The following is a 15,671-nucleotide window of genomic DNA, read 5'->3' as shown; positions in this document are numbered from 1 at the left end:
CTGAAGGCCTAAAGGCAACATGTATGTCATTAGCCATGTAATTAAGTGACTCCCTCACAAGTGCTAATTGTTACATCATAATATTTTGTCCAATGAACTTAATGTTTTCAACTATATTCAATTTTTTTTCTTACATCATACTACACATTTTTAATGTTCTTCTGATGGTAGTTAATAGTAGTCCAATTAACATGAAAAATATATATATATATTTTAAATGAAGAGGTGTTAGAGAGAGAAAACACATTCACGCCAATGGAGAGCTGAAAAAAAGTAATTTCCTGATTCTAAGCAGCGGAATGATAGAAGACATCCTATTAAAAGGAGAGTAAATAGCAGTGATCTAGGTGAGGAACAAACAAAAGAAGAGGCAGGAGAGTCATTGAATAAGAAGCAAGCATCTGGGATTGACATGAAAGGCAGCAAATATTAAGAAATGGGCTGACCCAAGCCCACTGTAGGTACTGCTATTGTACTTTGACAAAAGACACTAAGCGACACCTTAAAAAGCCCTCTAACGTTCACAACGTGATGACATGGTTGTCATATGGGATAAGTACAGGAACTTGGGTCAAACATCAAATTATACGTCATAATAAACTTTAGTTATGCTTAAATGATAGTGACAGGATCACCAATAGGCCTATGAACTGTAGGTTGTTAAATAAAAATGGGCCAATGACAAGTTGAAAAAACAATCTTAACAGAAAAGGTTTGCTTGTGGATGTGTGGTATGCCTAGATCATCACGGACACTCACTTTTTCTAGTAAACAATGTTAGTCTATGATACTCTTGAATATAGTGTCCTAAATGACCAGTTTTGATTTTACTAATCCAAGGACTAGCAACTCACCATCAACTGATCCTATTGTGGATGCCTTGGCAATAATGTAATCTTTAATGTAAAGATTGCAAAACAGTAGTGACAAATTCAAAGAAAAGTTGTAGAGCTAGTGGGAGAATGTACCACCACGGGAAAGTAAACGTTGTCAACATGTGCATGAGTTCCAAAAGACTCAAAATATTTTAAAAAAAATGTTAATTCATGTAAATAAAGATTTTCCTAAACAATTTATATCCAGCAAGATGCTGAATGAGCTGACAAAAAACAAGCAAGCCCTTCTAACTTTCAGAATATTTGGGAAAACTGGTTCAGTTGAGCAAAAGTAATGGTAATTTCAACTACTGCAGAAGGTGTTGATCCAACAGGCTATATTTATCAATGAATGTCCAGTGTCTTAGGTCTTGCGATAGATCAGGATCTCCTCTAAGTTGACAAGTGCTAGCCAGGCAAAACTTTGCAGGATAAACAGGGGGTACAGATTCTAATATTGAGAGTCACATATGCAAGAGGTAGTGAGTGAATCATATCAGTGGTGAATGAAAAACATCCAGTGGAGCAGTACCAGAACAAAATATCTATCTTCTAAGACTATACCTCCGATATGATGAAGGGGAGGAAAAAACAGTGCAGGCGGGACTGTGAACTTGGGGCATATGGAGTATTGCTTCTGGGGACCATGAGACAGCTGATGCACTGATGGAGCCTATCCGAGAGGAGGCCTAGGATGGGAAATGAACATGTATGGATTCAAAATGACCAAGTAATTCAGGAATCTAAATATTGCATTAGGGAGAATTAGGATAGAGGCAGGACAACTGGTTAGTGTTGTGTTTGTTAGGTCACAGAAAAGTACATACTAGTAATGGGTAGGGAAAAGGTTAATGTAACCTGCGAAGGTGTTTCTTCACTTAAACACTATAAGATGTAATCCCAAGTATTCCACAGTAAGGATCTTGTGGGAAACTATAATGTTTAAGGTTAGAAATTATTGTCTTTGAGTCGTTGTTAGGAGGCATTCCACTTTTGCTCATCTGGTATTGGTGATTATTCAAAAATCAATAAAACAAAAGTTTAACAAGCATCTTGGGACTTATTATAACCAGGCATTACCAAATGCAACCATTATTGCAACTGTTACCTGAGCTTTATACAGTTGATAACTTGTTTGGCCCATGTGGAAAAGAAGTCCACCCGCTGAATTAGGTCTTCAACCCAGGAACCCAGTGACTTGCAGGACTCATAGGAATGTTGCTGTTGCAAACAAGAGAGACAGGTGCAATTAATGTTTTTGATAAATACTACATCAACTAAATATTTCTTTTTAATAAAGGCACATGCATTAATCAGTTGTCACAGCTTAAACTTACAAGTGATCAAACAGCAGCAAATTCATTTAACATTAGAAATTTTAAAATATCTAGCTGTAAGATTAGAAAATATATTTGTAGGTTTGCCCAAATTGTTTAAAAAAAAATGATTTCAAACAATGTACTGCTAATTAAACAGTTTATCAGGTAACTTCCTCTAATTCTTCTTGCAACTCCTTGAGAGGGTCATCTTCAATTACCAGATATTGCTCCTCCTACAATGTATGTATCTACCTGCCATGTAGGTCTGAAACAATTCAGATAACACAGGAGTCCTAACGCACAACTCCTACTTTAGCCCTACAATTAGTAATGCTAGCCTCTTCAATCATCCTGCTCAAAATGTAAGTCACCATCAGCGTTGTGGAGTCTACATCCTCATGTCCACCCTATCCACTTCCTGAATCTCAAGCCCTTCCATCTTTTGTGCCTCCTTATATTTACAGAGCTAATCTACACTGCTTCCATTTGTCGCCCCCAAAGGCTCTGCTCTCAGCATTCTCCTCTTTTTTACTCTTCATATCCTCTCTTGGGGAAATATTCTAATTCACATTCTCCGTTAACTATCTTGCTTTTGATACCCAATTCTTCTCATTCTGATGCTCAGCTTCTTCTAGAACTGCTTCACTGAAAACCTCTTCATTCTTTGGCACTGAAGGTCCCAACGCTACCTAATGCTTCACCCAGACCATTTACTCCCCCTTTTTCATAGCAGTTTAAACCATCACCTCTTCATCTAGATTTCATCCACAACACTTTCTCCTCTACTCATAAGCTACAGATATGGTCCATGCCAATCCATTTCAGGTAAAGTTGTGGCCAAAACATTATTTTAAAACATTTATCACTAAAACTCAGTCACAACATTTCTAAACAGCCCATATAACTAGGATAACTTGTAATCAGTCCCTCTGGTAGGATAGGAGTGGGCGCGGATGGAGCCTTTTAGGTCCTATTGCTAGGCTGATACAGGCTCTATCTGTTAAGGTCCTATATCACATTGAACAGACTGAGCTGGAATTTGTTGCGAGAAGTCTTGTTCACCACGAAAAAGCTCTGAGCAACCGTGATGGACCTTTCAGACTCAAAAAGGTCTCTCTTGTTGCAGGCTGTGTAGAGTGTCCGTTTCCTCAATGGTGGATAGTGTAGGCTGAAGGAGGACAGCATTGCATGGTCTTAGACTAAGCTTGTAAATCCTTGCGATTTAGAGGTCTTGCATAAAGTGAAGCCAAAACAGTACAATAATGTGCCACTACCTGTTTGGTTGATTGGTTCAAAGTATGATCCTGGTGAAGTTTAGTAGAGTTGGGTTAGCTCACTGGAGGTTTTGTGGATTTGTGACACTACAGCAGGATCTATACTGAGGGAAACCTTCAAACAGGTTGGCTTCTGACCAAATCCACAGCAATATATATTAGGCATGTACTCATGGTGATAGTTTCACTAACACTTCCAAATGACAGTTATGTAAAGAGTTTTGGATAATCATCTCCCAGCTTGAAGGAATTGCATGTTATAAGCGTCCTTCTGACTAACTTTGTTCTCTTTTACTCCACAGTTACTAGTATTGATGTTTCTTGGCACTGCTGCCCACCAACAGCAAGCACCTAAAGCTCCAGTAGCACGAAGAGTATCCCCCTGTGCCTCATGGTAAATCAGGAAGGTGTCTCCCCAGACTTGGCAATTCTCCATGCCAGGAAGGACACCAGTTTATGTTAGAACAGATCTTCTGCAACTGGACCACAGAATAAGGAGTTCCTTCTTCACCAAACATTCACAAGGCTTGAAAACACTGCATGTATTTATTTAATAGAAAATTGAAAAGCTTATTTGGGTATATTTCCTCCTTTTGTGCTCCGTAAAACAAATTGTTTCCCAGACTGTCCAACATCTCGTTTTTCAGCAGTTGTGGCATTTACCTATCCAAATAGGTTTTGTTTAGGACACCTACATACTCTATGGTATGCTTCCTGTAAATTCCAAAATGCCTCCTGGCTTTACCTAATGTGTTTGTCTCATCTCTTTTGCTTAGCTATTGTGAAGAAAGGTAGGGTCAGTTTCCACATATTGGAACAAGTGGAACAACATACTATGCCCAGTGGCAGTGGTCTGTTAATGGTTCCACAAAGGGCATAGACACGAGCTCCATATTGGGCCATTCTGCTGAGCTATCTGGTCTTGGATAATTCAGTTTGTTCAGGCCCCTATGGTTGTACGCATGTTTCAATTTCTTTCTAAAGTAAATGTCCTAGCGTTCTCTGAAAGTAGGACTGCCATCCTCAGAACTCAGTACAGAGCTTAATGTACAATGCACTGAAATATGCAGTTTCTCTATATGCCCTACTCGTTGCACTGTTATTTATATCCAACTTGGTTAGGCCATGCTTTGTAGGTTCAAAAGAAAGGTTTTTATCAAACTTTATAATGAATTGATACAGTTTCTATATATTTTAAAGTAATTGCCTGCTAATATTCTTCTGCATATTCAAATGGGCTAAAGGTTTTAGAATTTTCACATACAGCTTGAGTTGACTGCTCCTATTTATTTATTTGGAGTTTTATAGAGCGCACAGCTGCCTCCAACGGAGGTGTCCCGGTGCTAAATGCAGAGTACAGGAAGAAGAAGCTGACTGCCAGATGTTTCAGGGCTGTGGGAGGCTAAAAAAACAGATTTTTAGGAGTTTGTGGAAGGCAAGTTCCGAATTGGCCTTCCTTATGAACTCAGTTCATAAGTGGGCCGTTCTTACCGTAAAAGATCGACCACCTAATCTGGCTTTTTTGAAGCGAGGGGTGACCAGAAGTACTTGGTGATTAGATCTCAGAGTCCTTGTCTGATGGTATTTTCAGAGTCTTTTCCTCAGGTAATGGGGGCCTTTCTCTTTGATTGCCCTCTAGGCGAGAGTGAGTGCTTTGAATTCCACCCTCCTTTTTACTGGCAGCCAATGTAGGCTCCGTAAGTGGGGGGGATATGTGATATCGAATAGGGATGTTTCTGATGAGCCTAGTGGCAGCATTTTGTATGGTCTGTAATTTCCTGATCATATAATCAGGCATGCCCAGGTACAGACTATTGGCATAGTCCACTTGGGACGTGATGAGTGCATGGACTACTGTCTTTCTGCAGTCCATGGGAAGGAGGTGGAGAAATCTCCGTAAGGACTTAATTTTCCAGAACCATGAAGAGGAGACCTGGCTGATCTGAGCCTTACAAGAGTGAACTGAGTCAAACTTGAACCCCAGATTCTTGGCCGAGGGCACAGGGTGAGGTGGGTGATTGAGCTCAGGAGGCCGCCATAAGTCCGAGTAAGGGGCGGGGGGGGGGCGGCTGAATAAAAAATAAAACCTCAGTTTTATCTGTGTTCAACCTCAGACAGTTCTTAGTCATCCATGTAGAAATATCAACCAGACAGTCTGAGGTTGGAGAAGGCTACTTCGGATATATTTCCGAACGAGAACACAAGCTGTGTATCATCAGCATACGAGATGACACTTACCCGATGTTGTCCAATAATGTGGGGCTAGTGGGGAGAGGTAGACATTAAAAAGAGTTGGGCTCAAGGCTGAGCCATGTGGGACTCCACAGACTTTAGGGCGTGAGGATGAAAGGTGGGGGTGCAACATTATTTTCTGGGACCGATCTTCCAAAAAGGAGCCAAACCAGGATAGAGTGGTTCCTGTCACTCCCAGTGAGGTTCCGTGACAATTGTAAGTGGTGTTTTCGACTCGCACGAATATGGTCGAGTCTAGTATCTATGAACCGCAAATGACGAGTTTAGTAAGTGTGCGCAGTTTTCGCTGTGCTAACCTAAACCGTTCGTTTGTTACGTGGGCTTTTTATCTGTACCCACGGGTTCCATCTTAGATACGGCATCCATTTTGTCTCTTGCCCTCAAGTAGTCAGCGAACGGACGCTGTCCGCTTCGCGACCCTGGGACTCCCAAGATATTTGCGGAAGACACATGTCCTTTGAAAGTGTCTTTATGACGAGGGGGTTGCTACTGTAAGGCAGGTGGCGCCGCTCGAGGCTCATCTTGCCGCACGGGCTTATTGTCTCAGCCGTGCATCTCATTAGGCACGTCCCTTTGATGCCTGTATCTCGTGCTTCCCGACACCTCCCCTTTTACACCCTTTCCGATCTCCCCACTGTCTCCGTCTTCCTCTGCACCTGTCTTCGTTCCTGTTTCGATCTACTTGATTGCTGATTGGAATTTGCTAATGGTGGGAAGATGGGTTTTTACAGTTGGGAACCGCCAAATGCTTCCGCACTTATGTTCCGGACCTTGCATGTTTGAAAGCGACCAAAACGACTCCTCTGGGAGCTAGATGTGGGAACTGAGTTGTAAACCTTTGTGTTCAATGTTAGCCTATGGGTAAAAACTGTATAAAAGGAGCGATCCACATAACCAATTTGAAGCAGTCTCCCCGAACTACACTCGATGTACTTCCTGTGACTTCTGTGTTCCCTGCAGTAAATAAACCTTGACTCTTTGACGCCGAAGGAAGTGTCCCGTGTCTCTGTGACTTGTACGCCGGAACAGGTTACCCACGAAGGTTTCAGGTGTTGTGCCCTGGCACCGCTGGGTCCAAAAGAACCCAGTCCTTCAGTTGGCGCCCAACGTGGGGCTGCATCAGTGGTACCGGTCCAAGCCCGACGATCGTGAGGAACTTCGTGTGAAATCTCCGAGGGAAGGTGCACCCCGCTTCATCGATCCTGTTGTCGAAATAAGTGGCCCGAAGACTTTTCCCGCGAAGATTCCCGCCTCCTGACGGCTGCGACGGACTGCTGCCCTGACTGTAGACCTGTTTTGGCGCCTGGCGTAGACCTTGGTATAGCGAGACGATAGACGGGCCTTCCTGAGGACGCCATTGATCTTTGAGTTAAGTATTTGTGGGTCGCTCCCAGAATCCTTCGTTGTAAACACTTTAGCGAGTGTTTTTGTTGTAGACACTTTAGCGAGTGTCTTTGTTGTAAACACTAGTGGTTTTTGTTGTACACGCTGTGTGAGTGTTTTTGTCGGTGACACTTTGCTAGCGTACTTTGTTGTTGTACTTGTTTGACGACTGCAGCCGCCAAAGACCGAGGGTTTTGTTCTTGCTGGGACTTGGTAAATCCCGTAACCCTTGAAGTTTGTGAAACTCGGCTAGTGTGCAAGATGCCTGGTCGCAGTACTTTGTTCAGTTGTTGTAGACCTTGTGGTGCGGATTCCCTGCTGGAGGACTCGTGTCCGATACCTCCGGTTGGAACTCCTACTTATGACTTATATAGCAAACATGGGCTAGGCCCGATTGCTTTTAACGATTACTGGATAAAATATACAAAGAAAGACGGCGATCTTCGTTGGCCACCTCACGGTAGCTTCGAAGCGTCGATCTTAGATAATTTGGAAATAAAGTTGTTCGAACGCAAATCTAGGCCGGCCATGTTTGATGCCTTTCGGTTGTGGCGCAAAGAAGCCCGACAGAAAGAGATCAGACAGAATAAACGTAGTGAGCGAGATAATGTTGCTACCATTGTGAAGAAAGCTGAGCAGTTTCAGCGTGATAAGGAGGATAAGGATAAGGAAGTGTTTGAGAGGTTGCAACGTATGACCATAGATAAATGTTATCCTGTTTTGCCTACGGAGTCGGATAAGAAGGAAGAGGCAGTTGAGGATCCTTTAATGTCCTATCTTATGAAGTCGCCACCTCCGTACGTACAGGGTACCGCAGCTCCTGTGGTCCCTGCCGTACCTGTTCTTCCACCTGTTATTCCTCCACCCGTTCCTCAACCTGCACCCGCTCTTCCGACTGTTCCTGCTCCTGTGCCTGTTTCTATTCCTACTGCTCCTCCGCTTCCACATACTCCAACTCACGCTACTGCTCCTGTGTTGTTAACCCCTGTTGTTGCTAACGTTTCTACTCCTCCTCTTGTTAGTCCTATGTCTTACTCTTGTCCCTCTACTCGTAACCGTAGTTCTCCCATTGCGACAAATTTTTTCCAGTCGCTCGGACCTGTTTTTGGGTCCGCTGGTTCTGATGGTCCACCACAGAGACGTAGTCAGCTTCCCGGCAATAGGGAACGCGCTGCGCTATACAATATGGCGATGGGTTGGATGGACAATCCGCAAAGAAATCCACCCCGAGTTGTTCTTGAAACATTTAGTCAGTTCAACATACCGACTCAGAGATATGTGTTTGACGAAATGTGTAAACTCCTACATGATCAGATAGCGGCTGTTGCGCCTGACGAGGTGCTAACCGCCCTGTCTAATCTTCGGCTTCAGTTCGCAACTGGACTGATAGTCGATACTAATGTCCGACGTGCTCTTGAGCAGTTGTTGTCTTATCGCCTTGCTCCTATTCCTCACGCACTGTTTGTTGAGGATCTTGAACGCCAACAAGCTGAGTCTGGCCAATACCCTATGCGTGAAGTTCCGCCGGTTTGGGTACCTGCTGATAATACTGATGTTAATAACATAATAGCGGCACATTTCCAGAGAGTATGGATACATCTCCCATGGAAACGATCGGAAGTGCTTCAGGTGAAACAAACTTTGCCTGATCCTCGCAAAAATCCTGCGGGGTATTACAAAGAATTATCGCAGCTTGTGGATGCTACGGTAATGAATCTTGCCGATATTGACATGTTGTTTGGCAATGTCGTACCGCAACCGGTATGGGCTAAGATCCGTCACCAAGATCACACAAATGAATTAGGTGGTGATTGGGCTGCCATTACAGCGGCAGACGCTGGACAAGCGGCTGCTACTAAACCCGATCAGTTGATTGCACTTCTTCCCCAGCGAATCATTACGTTAATGAAAACGCTTATGCCAGCTATGAAGGTAAATTGGGACAAGTTGTCAGCCTGTAAGCAAAAGAAAGATGAGAGTGTTTCAGATTTCTTTACGAGGTTTGAGGAAACATTTGTTGATCATAGTGGACAGGATATGGGTACTGAGGGTGGACAACGGCTGTTTGTGGATAAATTTGTATCGAACTTATTGCCCGATTTGTGCAATAAATTGAAGAATTCAGAGAGTGCGTGGGCCGTTTCTACCTCAGCTCAGATACTGGCTACGGCACAATACTATGAAAATAGAGAGAAAGAAGAAAATGACCGAGCTGATAAAAAGACGAAAGAGCTGAAAACTAAAGTGTTGTTACAACAAGCATATCCGCCGCGTTCTAATCAGAATGCGTCTCAGCAGAATAGATCACAGTCGCAATCGAATCGATCACAGTCGCGTAATGATTCCTCTTTCAACAGATCTTCGTTGGGGTACAATCAATGTGCTTATTGTAGACAGGAGGGACACATTAAATTTGATTGTCCTGCTTTAAATGATCGTAATAGTGGTAATTCGTCTAGAGGAGGCCGTGGTGGTTCACAGAATGCATCACGTGGTAGAGGTCGTGGTGCTCAGAACGACCGCTCTGACAACTCATCAAATTCTAATAACTGTTTCGACCAACGTGGATCATCGCAAGGACGATCTGCGCAGTACAATGTAGACGATTATTACGTCGATCAGGGAACTGACGACAGTAATTACTAGGACAGCCAAAGACAAGGAGAGGGAGTGGTATCAGTTCCGGTTGATCAGAGAGGGCCTTACGTCGTAGTTGCTACATCGGGCGTCGTTGAGCCTTTTCTGTTGGACACTGGTGCAGCGAAAAGTTCCATTATGCATTCGAAACTCCCTGGCGCACCTTTGTCTGGCTTAACAAATGTATCCGTTGGATTCTCTGGCGCCCCCGTTAGCAATCCAGTTTCGCGCCCTTTGCCCCTTAAAATTGGGCCTCGTGAGCTCGAAGCTCCGTTGATTTTAACCACTGGTTGTGGTGAAAATCTTTTGGGTCTGGATTTGCTTAAACGTTTGTATGCAACTTTGTATTGTTCTCCTGCGGGTGTAAAGCTTACGTTTGGGGAGAAAGTAGTCTCTCCCATGTATTTGTCCCTCGATAAGCTTCCACCGGAATTGGATTCTCTTCCTGCGTCTTTGTGGGCGACGGGTCCAAACGATGTGGGCCTACTTGATATTTCCCCTTATGTTGTTCAGTTGAAATCGAATGTGCGATTGCCACGTATTCCCCAATATCGTATCTCCCTTGATGGTGAACGAGCTTTGTTAGCGATCATCTATGATTTGATCGAGAAAGATGTTATTGAGGAGACTCGGGGAAACGTGTGCAATAGCCCTGTACTGCCCATTCTTAAACGTACTGATCCTACCAAACCGCCTGTTTATCGTTTTGTTATCGATTTACGGGAGGTGAATAAAATTGTGGTTCCTCAATTCCCTGTTGTGCCTGACATCACGGCGCTACTGACTCTGATTCCAGCTACTGCATCATGGTTTTCGGTGATTGATTTGAAAAACGCCTTTTTCAGCATCCCGATCGCCGAAGAGAGCAGGGACCTTTTCGGTTTCTCTCTTGGTGGACGTAGCTTCCGGTTCAAACGCGCTCCTCAAGGCTACTGTGAAAGTCCGTCGATTTACAGTCAAGCCTTGAAGGGACAACTGGATGCGTTTCGGTTGCCGGTTGGTGCGGCCTTAATCCAATACGTCGACGACTTATTGGTGGCTGCTGATACTCAGGACATTTGCAAAATTGCTACGGTGTCGTTGCTGCAATATCTCTGTGAGTTAAATCACAAGGTGTCACCTTCTAAACTCCAATATTGTTGTCAAGAAGTAACCTATCTAGGTCACTTATTGTCAAAGGAGGGAAGGAGATTGACCCCAGAGAGAATTGCAGCAATTGCGCGAATGGCTGTGCCACAAACCCAAAGAGATGTACGTGCCTTTTTAGGTATTACGTCGTACTGTAGGCAGTGGATTCCAAATTTTTCATTGCTAGCGAAACCATTGGTGGCTCTTACGTGCAAGGATGTTTCAACTCCTTTACCATGGACGGAAGAATGTCAGAAAAGTTTTTCTGAATTACGTGATTCATTGTGTTCGGCTCCTGTGTTAGGTACCCCTGACTACAGTAAACCGTTCACGTTATATGTTCACGAGAGAGAAGGCTGTGCGTTGAGTGTCTTAACGCAACCTTTTGGTGGTAAGCAACGTCCATGTGCATATTTTTCCTCGACCTTAGACCCGGTAGCTAGAGCATTGCCGAGTTGTCTGAGAGCAACTGCGGCAGCTGCGGTCTCCATCCGACAATCAGCAGGATTGGTCATGGATAATATGCTTACGGTGATGGTTCCGCATGCAGTCGACACTCTTTTGAATCGAACGAAAACTCAGCACTTGACGAGTGCGAGGTTGTCTGGGTACGAATTGACGCTCTTGGCAAGCCACATTCAAATAAAACGTTGTAATGTCCTAAACCCGGCAACTTTGTTACCGATTAGTGCAGAGTCAGATCAAGTAACAGAACATGACTGCTACTTGCGTACAGAAGAGGAAACAAAAGGTCGAGTGGACCTTAAAAACACCCCATTGGAAGACCCTGACGGCACTTTGTATGTGGATGGGTCATGTTTTAAATTGCCGAATGGTGATGTGACTACTGCTTATGCTGTTGTGACGTTGAATACTGTTGTTGAGACTGCGAGATTGAATCAGAATTCTGCCCAAGCTGCAGAGCTGATTGCTCTTACTAGAGCATGTGTATTAGCGAAAGGGAAACGTGTGAATGTGTACACCGATAGCCAGTACGCTTTCGGTGTAGCGCATAGCTTTGGACGATTGTGGCGAGAGCGTGGTTTCTTCACGTCACACGGTACGAAAATACAGCATGGCCAGCTTGTGAATGATCTTTTGGATGCATTGACTTTGCCTGCTCAAGTTGCGATTGTCAAGTGTAGTGCGCATCGTAAAGTGACGGATGATGTTGGTCGTGGTAACGCGTTTGCAGATGAGATTGCTAAGGAGACTGCCCGGAACCTTAGCACTCGAATGTATGTGACGAGTTCGGTTAGGTGGCCTACAGAATCAAGTATGTGTGAGAATACCATAGAGAGCGTGAAAGCAATTCAGAATGAGGCCACCGAGACGGAAAAGATGAAGTGGAAAGAAAGTACGGGAAAGTTGGATGTGAATGGTTGTTGGATTGATTTGACGGATCAGAGAAGATGGATGTTGCCTGATGCGTATGTGCTGGCCGTTGTGACAATGGCACATGGGTTAGCACATATCAGCGCGAAAGGCATTTGCAAGTTGTTGTCGCCTGTGTGGAAGAATGATGGCATTACAAAGTGTGCTGAACGTCTGGTGAAGAATTGTATGGTGTGTATAATGTACAATCCTGGCAAAGGAACCCCAACTCCCCCTGGCAGTTTTGCTCCTCCTTCGTATCCCTTTGAGGTGATTCAATTGGACTTCATCCATATGGAGCGATGCAATAACTTGAAATATGTTTTGGTTGTGGTTTGCGCATTCTCCCGATGGATTGAGGCCTATCCCCTCAAAGACAATACTGCTTTGTCTACTGCAAAAATCCTACTGAAGGAATACTTTCCTCGGTATGGAATGCCTAGAGTCGTGTGGTCAGATAACGGAAGTGAGTTTGTTGGAAGTGTGATGAAGAATGTGTGTAAGGGCCTTGGAATTAATCAGAAATTCCATAGCGCCAATCATCCCCAGTCAGCTGGATTGGTTGAAGGGTACAATGGTACCCTTAAACTAAAATTAGCGAAGATTCAGGCTACGACTGGACTGTCTTGGCCCGACGCTTTGCCTCTAGCATTACTGTCAACTAGGACGACTGTACACTCCCGAATAGGGCTTAGTCCCTATGAAATAGTGTTCGGCCGTCCTGCGAATGTGTGGGGGGTTCCTAGGCCAGGTATATTCGTTGATCTTGAGTATCCGATGTTGATTGACTACTTACATGACTTGACTGCTAAACTGAGGTTAATTCATCAACAGGTTTACGACGCCTTGCCGACGCAGACGGAGGGTCCAGGCCACCAGCTCCAGCCCGGTGATTGGGTAGTTACCCGTAACTTCTCACGCAAGAAGAATCTGGACCCCCGCTTTGTTGGACCTTTCCAGGTGCTCCTGGCCACGAGGACTGCCGTTCGTCTTGAGGGGCGGAAGAATTGGGTACATGCTACCCATTGTAAACGAGTCCCTATTCCTTTGCCGGCAGACCCGTGGGTAAGGAAAGGCATTGCGTCAACAGAAACAGAAACATTGCCGGCGTTTGTACCTTTTAGCGACGCACAGCTTGTTGGTGAACACTCAGCGCAGCAGAAAGCCACTGTTGAAACATTGTCAGCAAAAGACTCAAGACCAAATCAACAAACTGATCAGCAGGACGCTGTCTCTTCAACGGATCCTTTGTTCGACGAGCAGACACGTCCTGGGAAACATCGATATTCGTTGCGTTCTCACACTAAGGACAAATAAAGTTTTTTCTTGCTTTGCTGAAATTGATACCTGCAATATCTTCGTTTCCCCTGATCAACCTTGAACATTTCGTATCATTGAAACTTGTTTGTATATATATTAAGCTTCTTCCTTGAATCTTTTTCCTTCCACAGCTGAATTATTGTGCTAAATAAATACATATTGTGTATAGAGGGCCGTAGGGCCGCGCGCGTACTTCCTTCTGGACAGTAGGTCTTGACGCTAGGTTATAGGCCGTCGGTTCCTAGGAACTCCTGGGGATTGACCATTGCTGCACAGAACGAAGTGCGTCAAGAAACGTTGCGGACGGTCGTAGGGAAATGGCATTTTCGAAGCTGAACGATTTGGAAGGAGCTCAGGCATATAGAGTCAAACTGCAGAAACTCAGTCGTACTAAATGTTTTGTATTTCAATTGTTTGTATTGTTTTTAACTGCTTCTGCATTCTTGGCGGGTGGGGTGTATTACACTATGTCTTACTTTTTACTTCCTACCCCTACTCCTACTCCTTACCCTAATCTTACTCTTACTGCTACTACTGCTTCTCCCCATTCCTTTCACATTTTACCGGAACACGAACAGGCTAGACGTGTAGAATTCCGCAACAATTCCTTTATCCAGCTCCTCCATCAGCATCAGTTAGTGGTTAACACTACTAATTGTTGGGTGTGTGGGTTGATGCCACATACTACGGGTAAGGGAATTCCATATCTGGTGTTACCGTATAGTTCCCAAGGGTCAGCTCGAGCATTCCAAACAATGCTTCGAAGCGCACTAGGTTTCCACCCCACTCCAGAACAACGTTCCCCCAAACCTGGTCCTACCTCATACCAGTGGGTGTTATCGATGGCAATACAGGATTTGGAAGATGAGATCCATGATGCTTTTCTCATCCCTAAAGAAGAGGTACAAGCCTATAGGGTCCTGAGTAGAGGGGAATATAGTATGTTCGCTAATGAAAAGCAGCTTAAAAGCTCGCCTCCAATATGGGTCGTACCCCACACTGGTAATCTTTGTCTTGTGGGTCGTGGTTCGCAAGCCTCACTTGGAGTAAGTGCTTGCATTGAAAGTTACGTTCTGCCAATGTCCCCGACCCCTGTGTTTCTGGCTGCCAAGGGTACGTACTTCATCTGTCATGATCGTGCATATACATGGTTGCCCTCAGACTTCATGGGCTCATGTTTTGTTGCAAATCTGTTGCCTCCGACGTTCACTGTAGATGCCGATTACCATAAGACTAGAGTTGTACGAGGCGTAATTAGCGAAGAGGATACTGCCGGTCAAGAGGCAGGAGACTTTTTCAAGGGTTTCCTCCCGTTTTGGGGACCTGTGGTTAATAGTAGGAACCTGAGACATTTGACTCGAGTGGTAGAATCGACAGCTAATGTTACTGCCAGTGCCCTTGGTAATATCACCACAGAACTTCAGGCGGAGAGACTTATGACGTTACAAAACCGTATGGTTTTAGATGTCGTCTTGGCAGACCGCGGTGGGGTATGTAAAGTGATCCATTCGAGCTGTTGCATTTTTATACCTGATAATGCTCCTACTGTCTATCAAGCCATCTCGAAGTTGCATAAGATCTCCGAATCCATACACGTGGATGTAGGGGATTGGACGTTACTCGGTTGGTTTTGGGGCCTGATGTCGACTTGGGGTTGGAAGATTCTGATGATCATCGGGGTTGTGGTAGTGTTCCTGTTCACGTGTTGCCTTTGCGTGCAGTGTGGTCCTGCCTTATGTGGCCTCTGTGCTACAACGTGTATGAGACAACCACCTGTTACCAAGGGGACTCGGTTGGACAAGGCTATGCTACAACGACATCTTGATGGTCTGATGAATATCGAATATGATTTCGACTAGTGCTTGCCTACATGAGGGCAAAAGGAGCGTCTGAGGTTCCGTGACAATTGTAAGTGGTGTTTTCGACTCGCACGAATATGGTCGAGTCTAGTATCTATGAACCGCAAATGACGAGTTTAGTAAGTGTGCGCAGTTTTCGCTGTGCTAACCTAAACCGTTCGTTTGTTACGTGGGCTTTTTATCTGTACCCACGGGTTCCATCTTAGATACGGCATCCATTTTGTCTCTTGCCCTCAAGTAGTCAGCGAA

At 44.5% G+C, this 15,671-nt stretch overlaps 1 protein-coding gene across 1 annotated transcript in view; it reads right to left on the bottom strand.

Annotated features, from left to right (window-relative positions):
• The window catches only part of DNAH14 (dynein axonemal heavy chain 14), a 1,270,113-nt gene that overhangs the window by 109,431 nt on the left and 1,145,011 nt on the right, over positions 1 to 15,671 (bottom strand). Inside the window, exon 82 of the mRNA XM_086926153.1 lies at positions 1,984 to 2,096. Coding sequence (XP_086782279.1) covers positions 1,984 to 2,096 — 113 coding nt within the window. The remainder of the gene's footprint in view (positions 1 to 1,983; positions 2,097 to 15,671) is intronic.

This window comes from Lissotriton vulgaris, chromosome 6 (genome assembly GCF_964263255.1).
Source record: "Lissotriton vulgaris chromosome 6, aLisVul1.2, whole genome shotgun sequence".
Lineage (NCBI taxonomy): Eukaryota > Metazoa > Chordata > Amphibia > Caudata > Salamandridae > Lissotriton > Lissotriton vulgaris.
The sequence above is the reverse complement of the archived record's forward strand: the minus strand, read 5'-3'. Positions and strand labels throughout refer to the sequence as shown.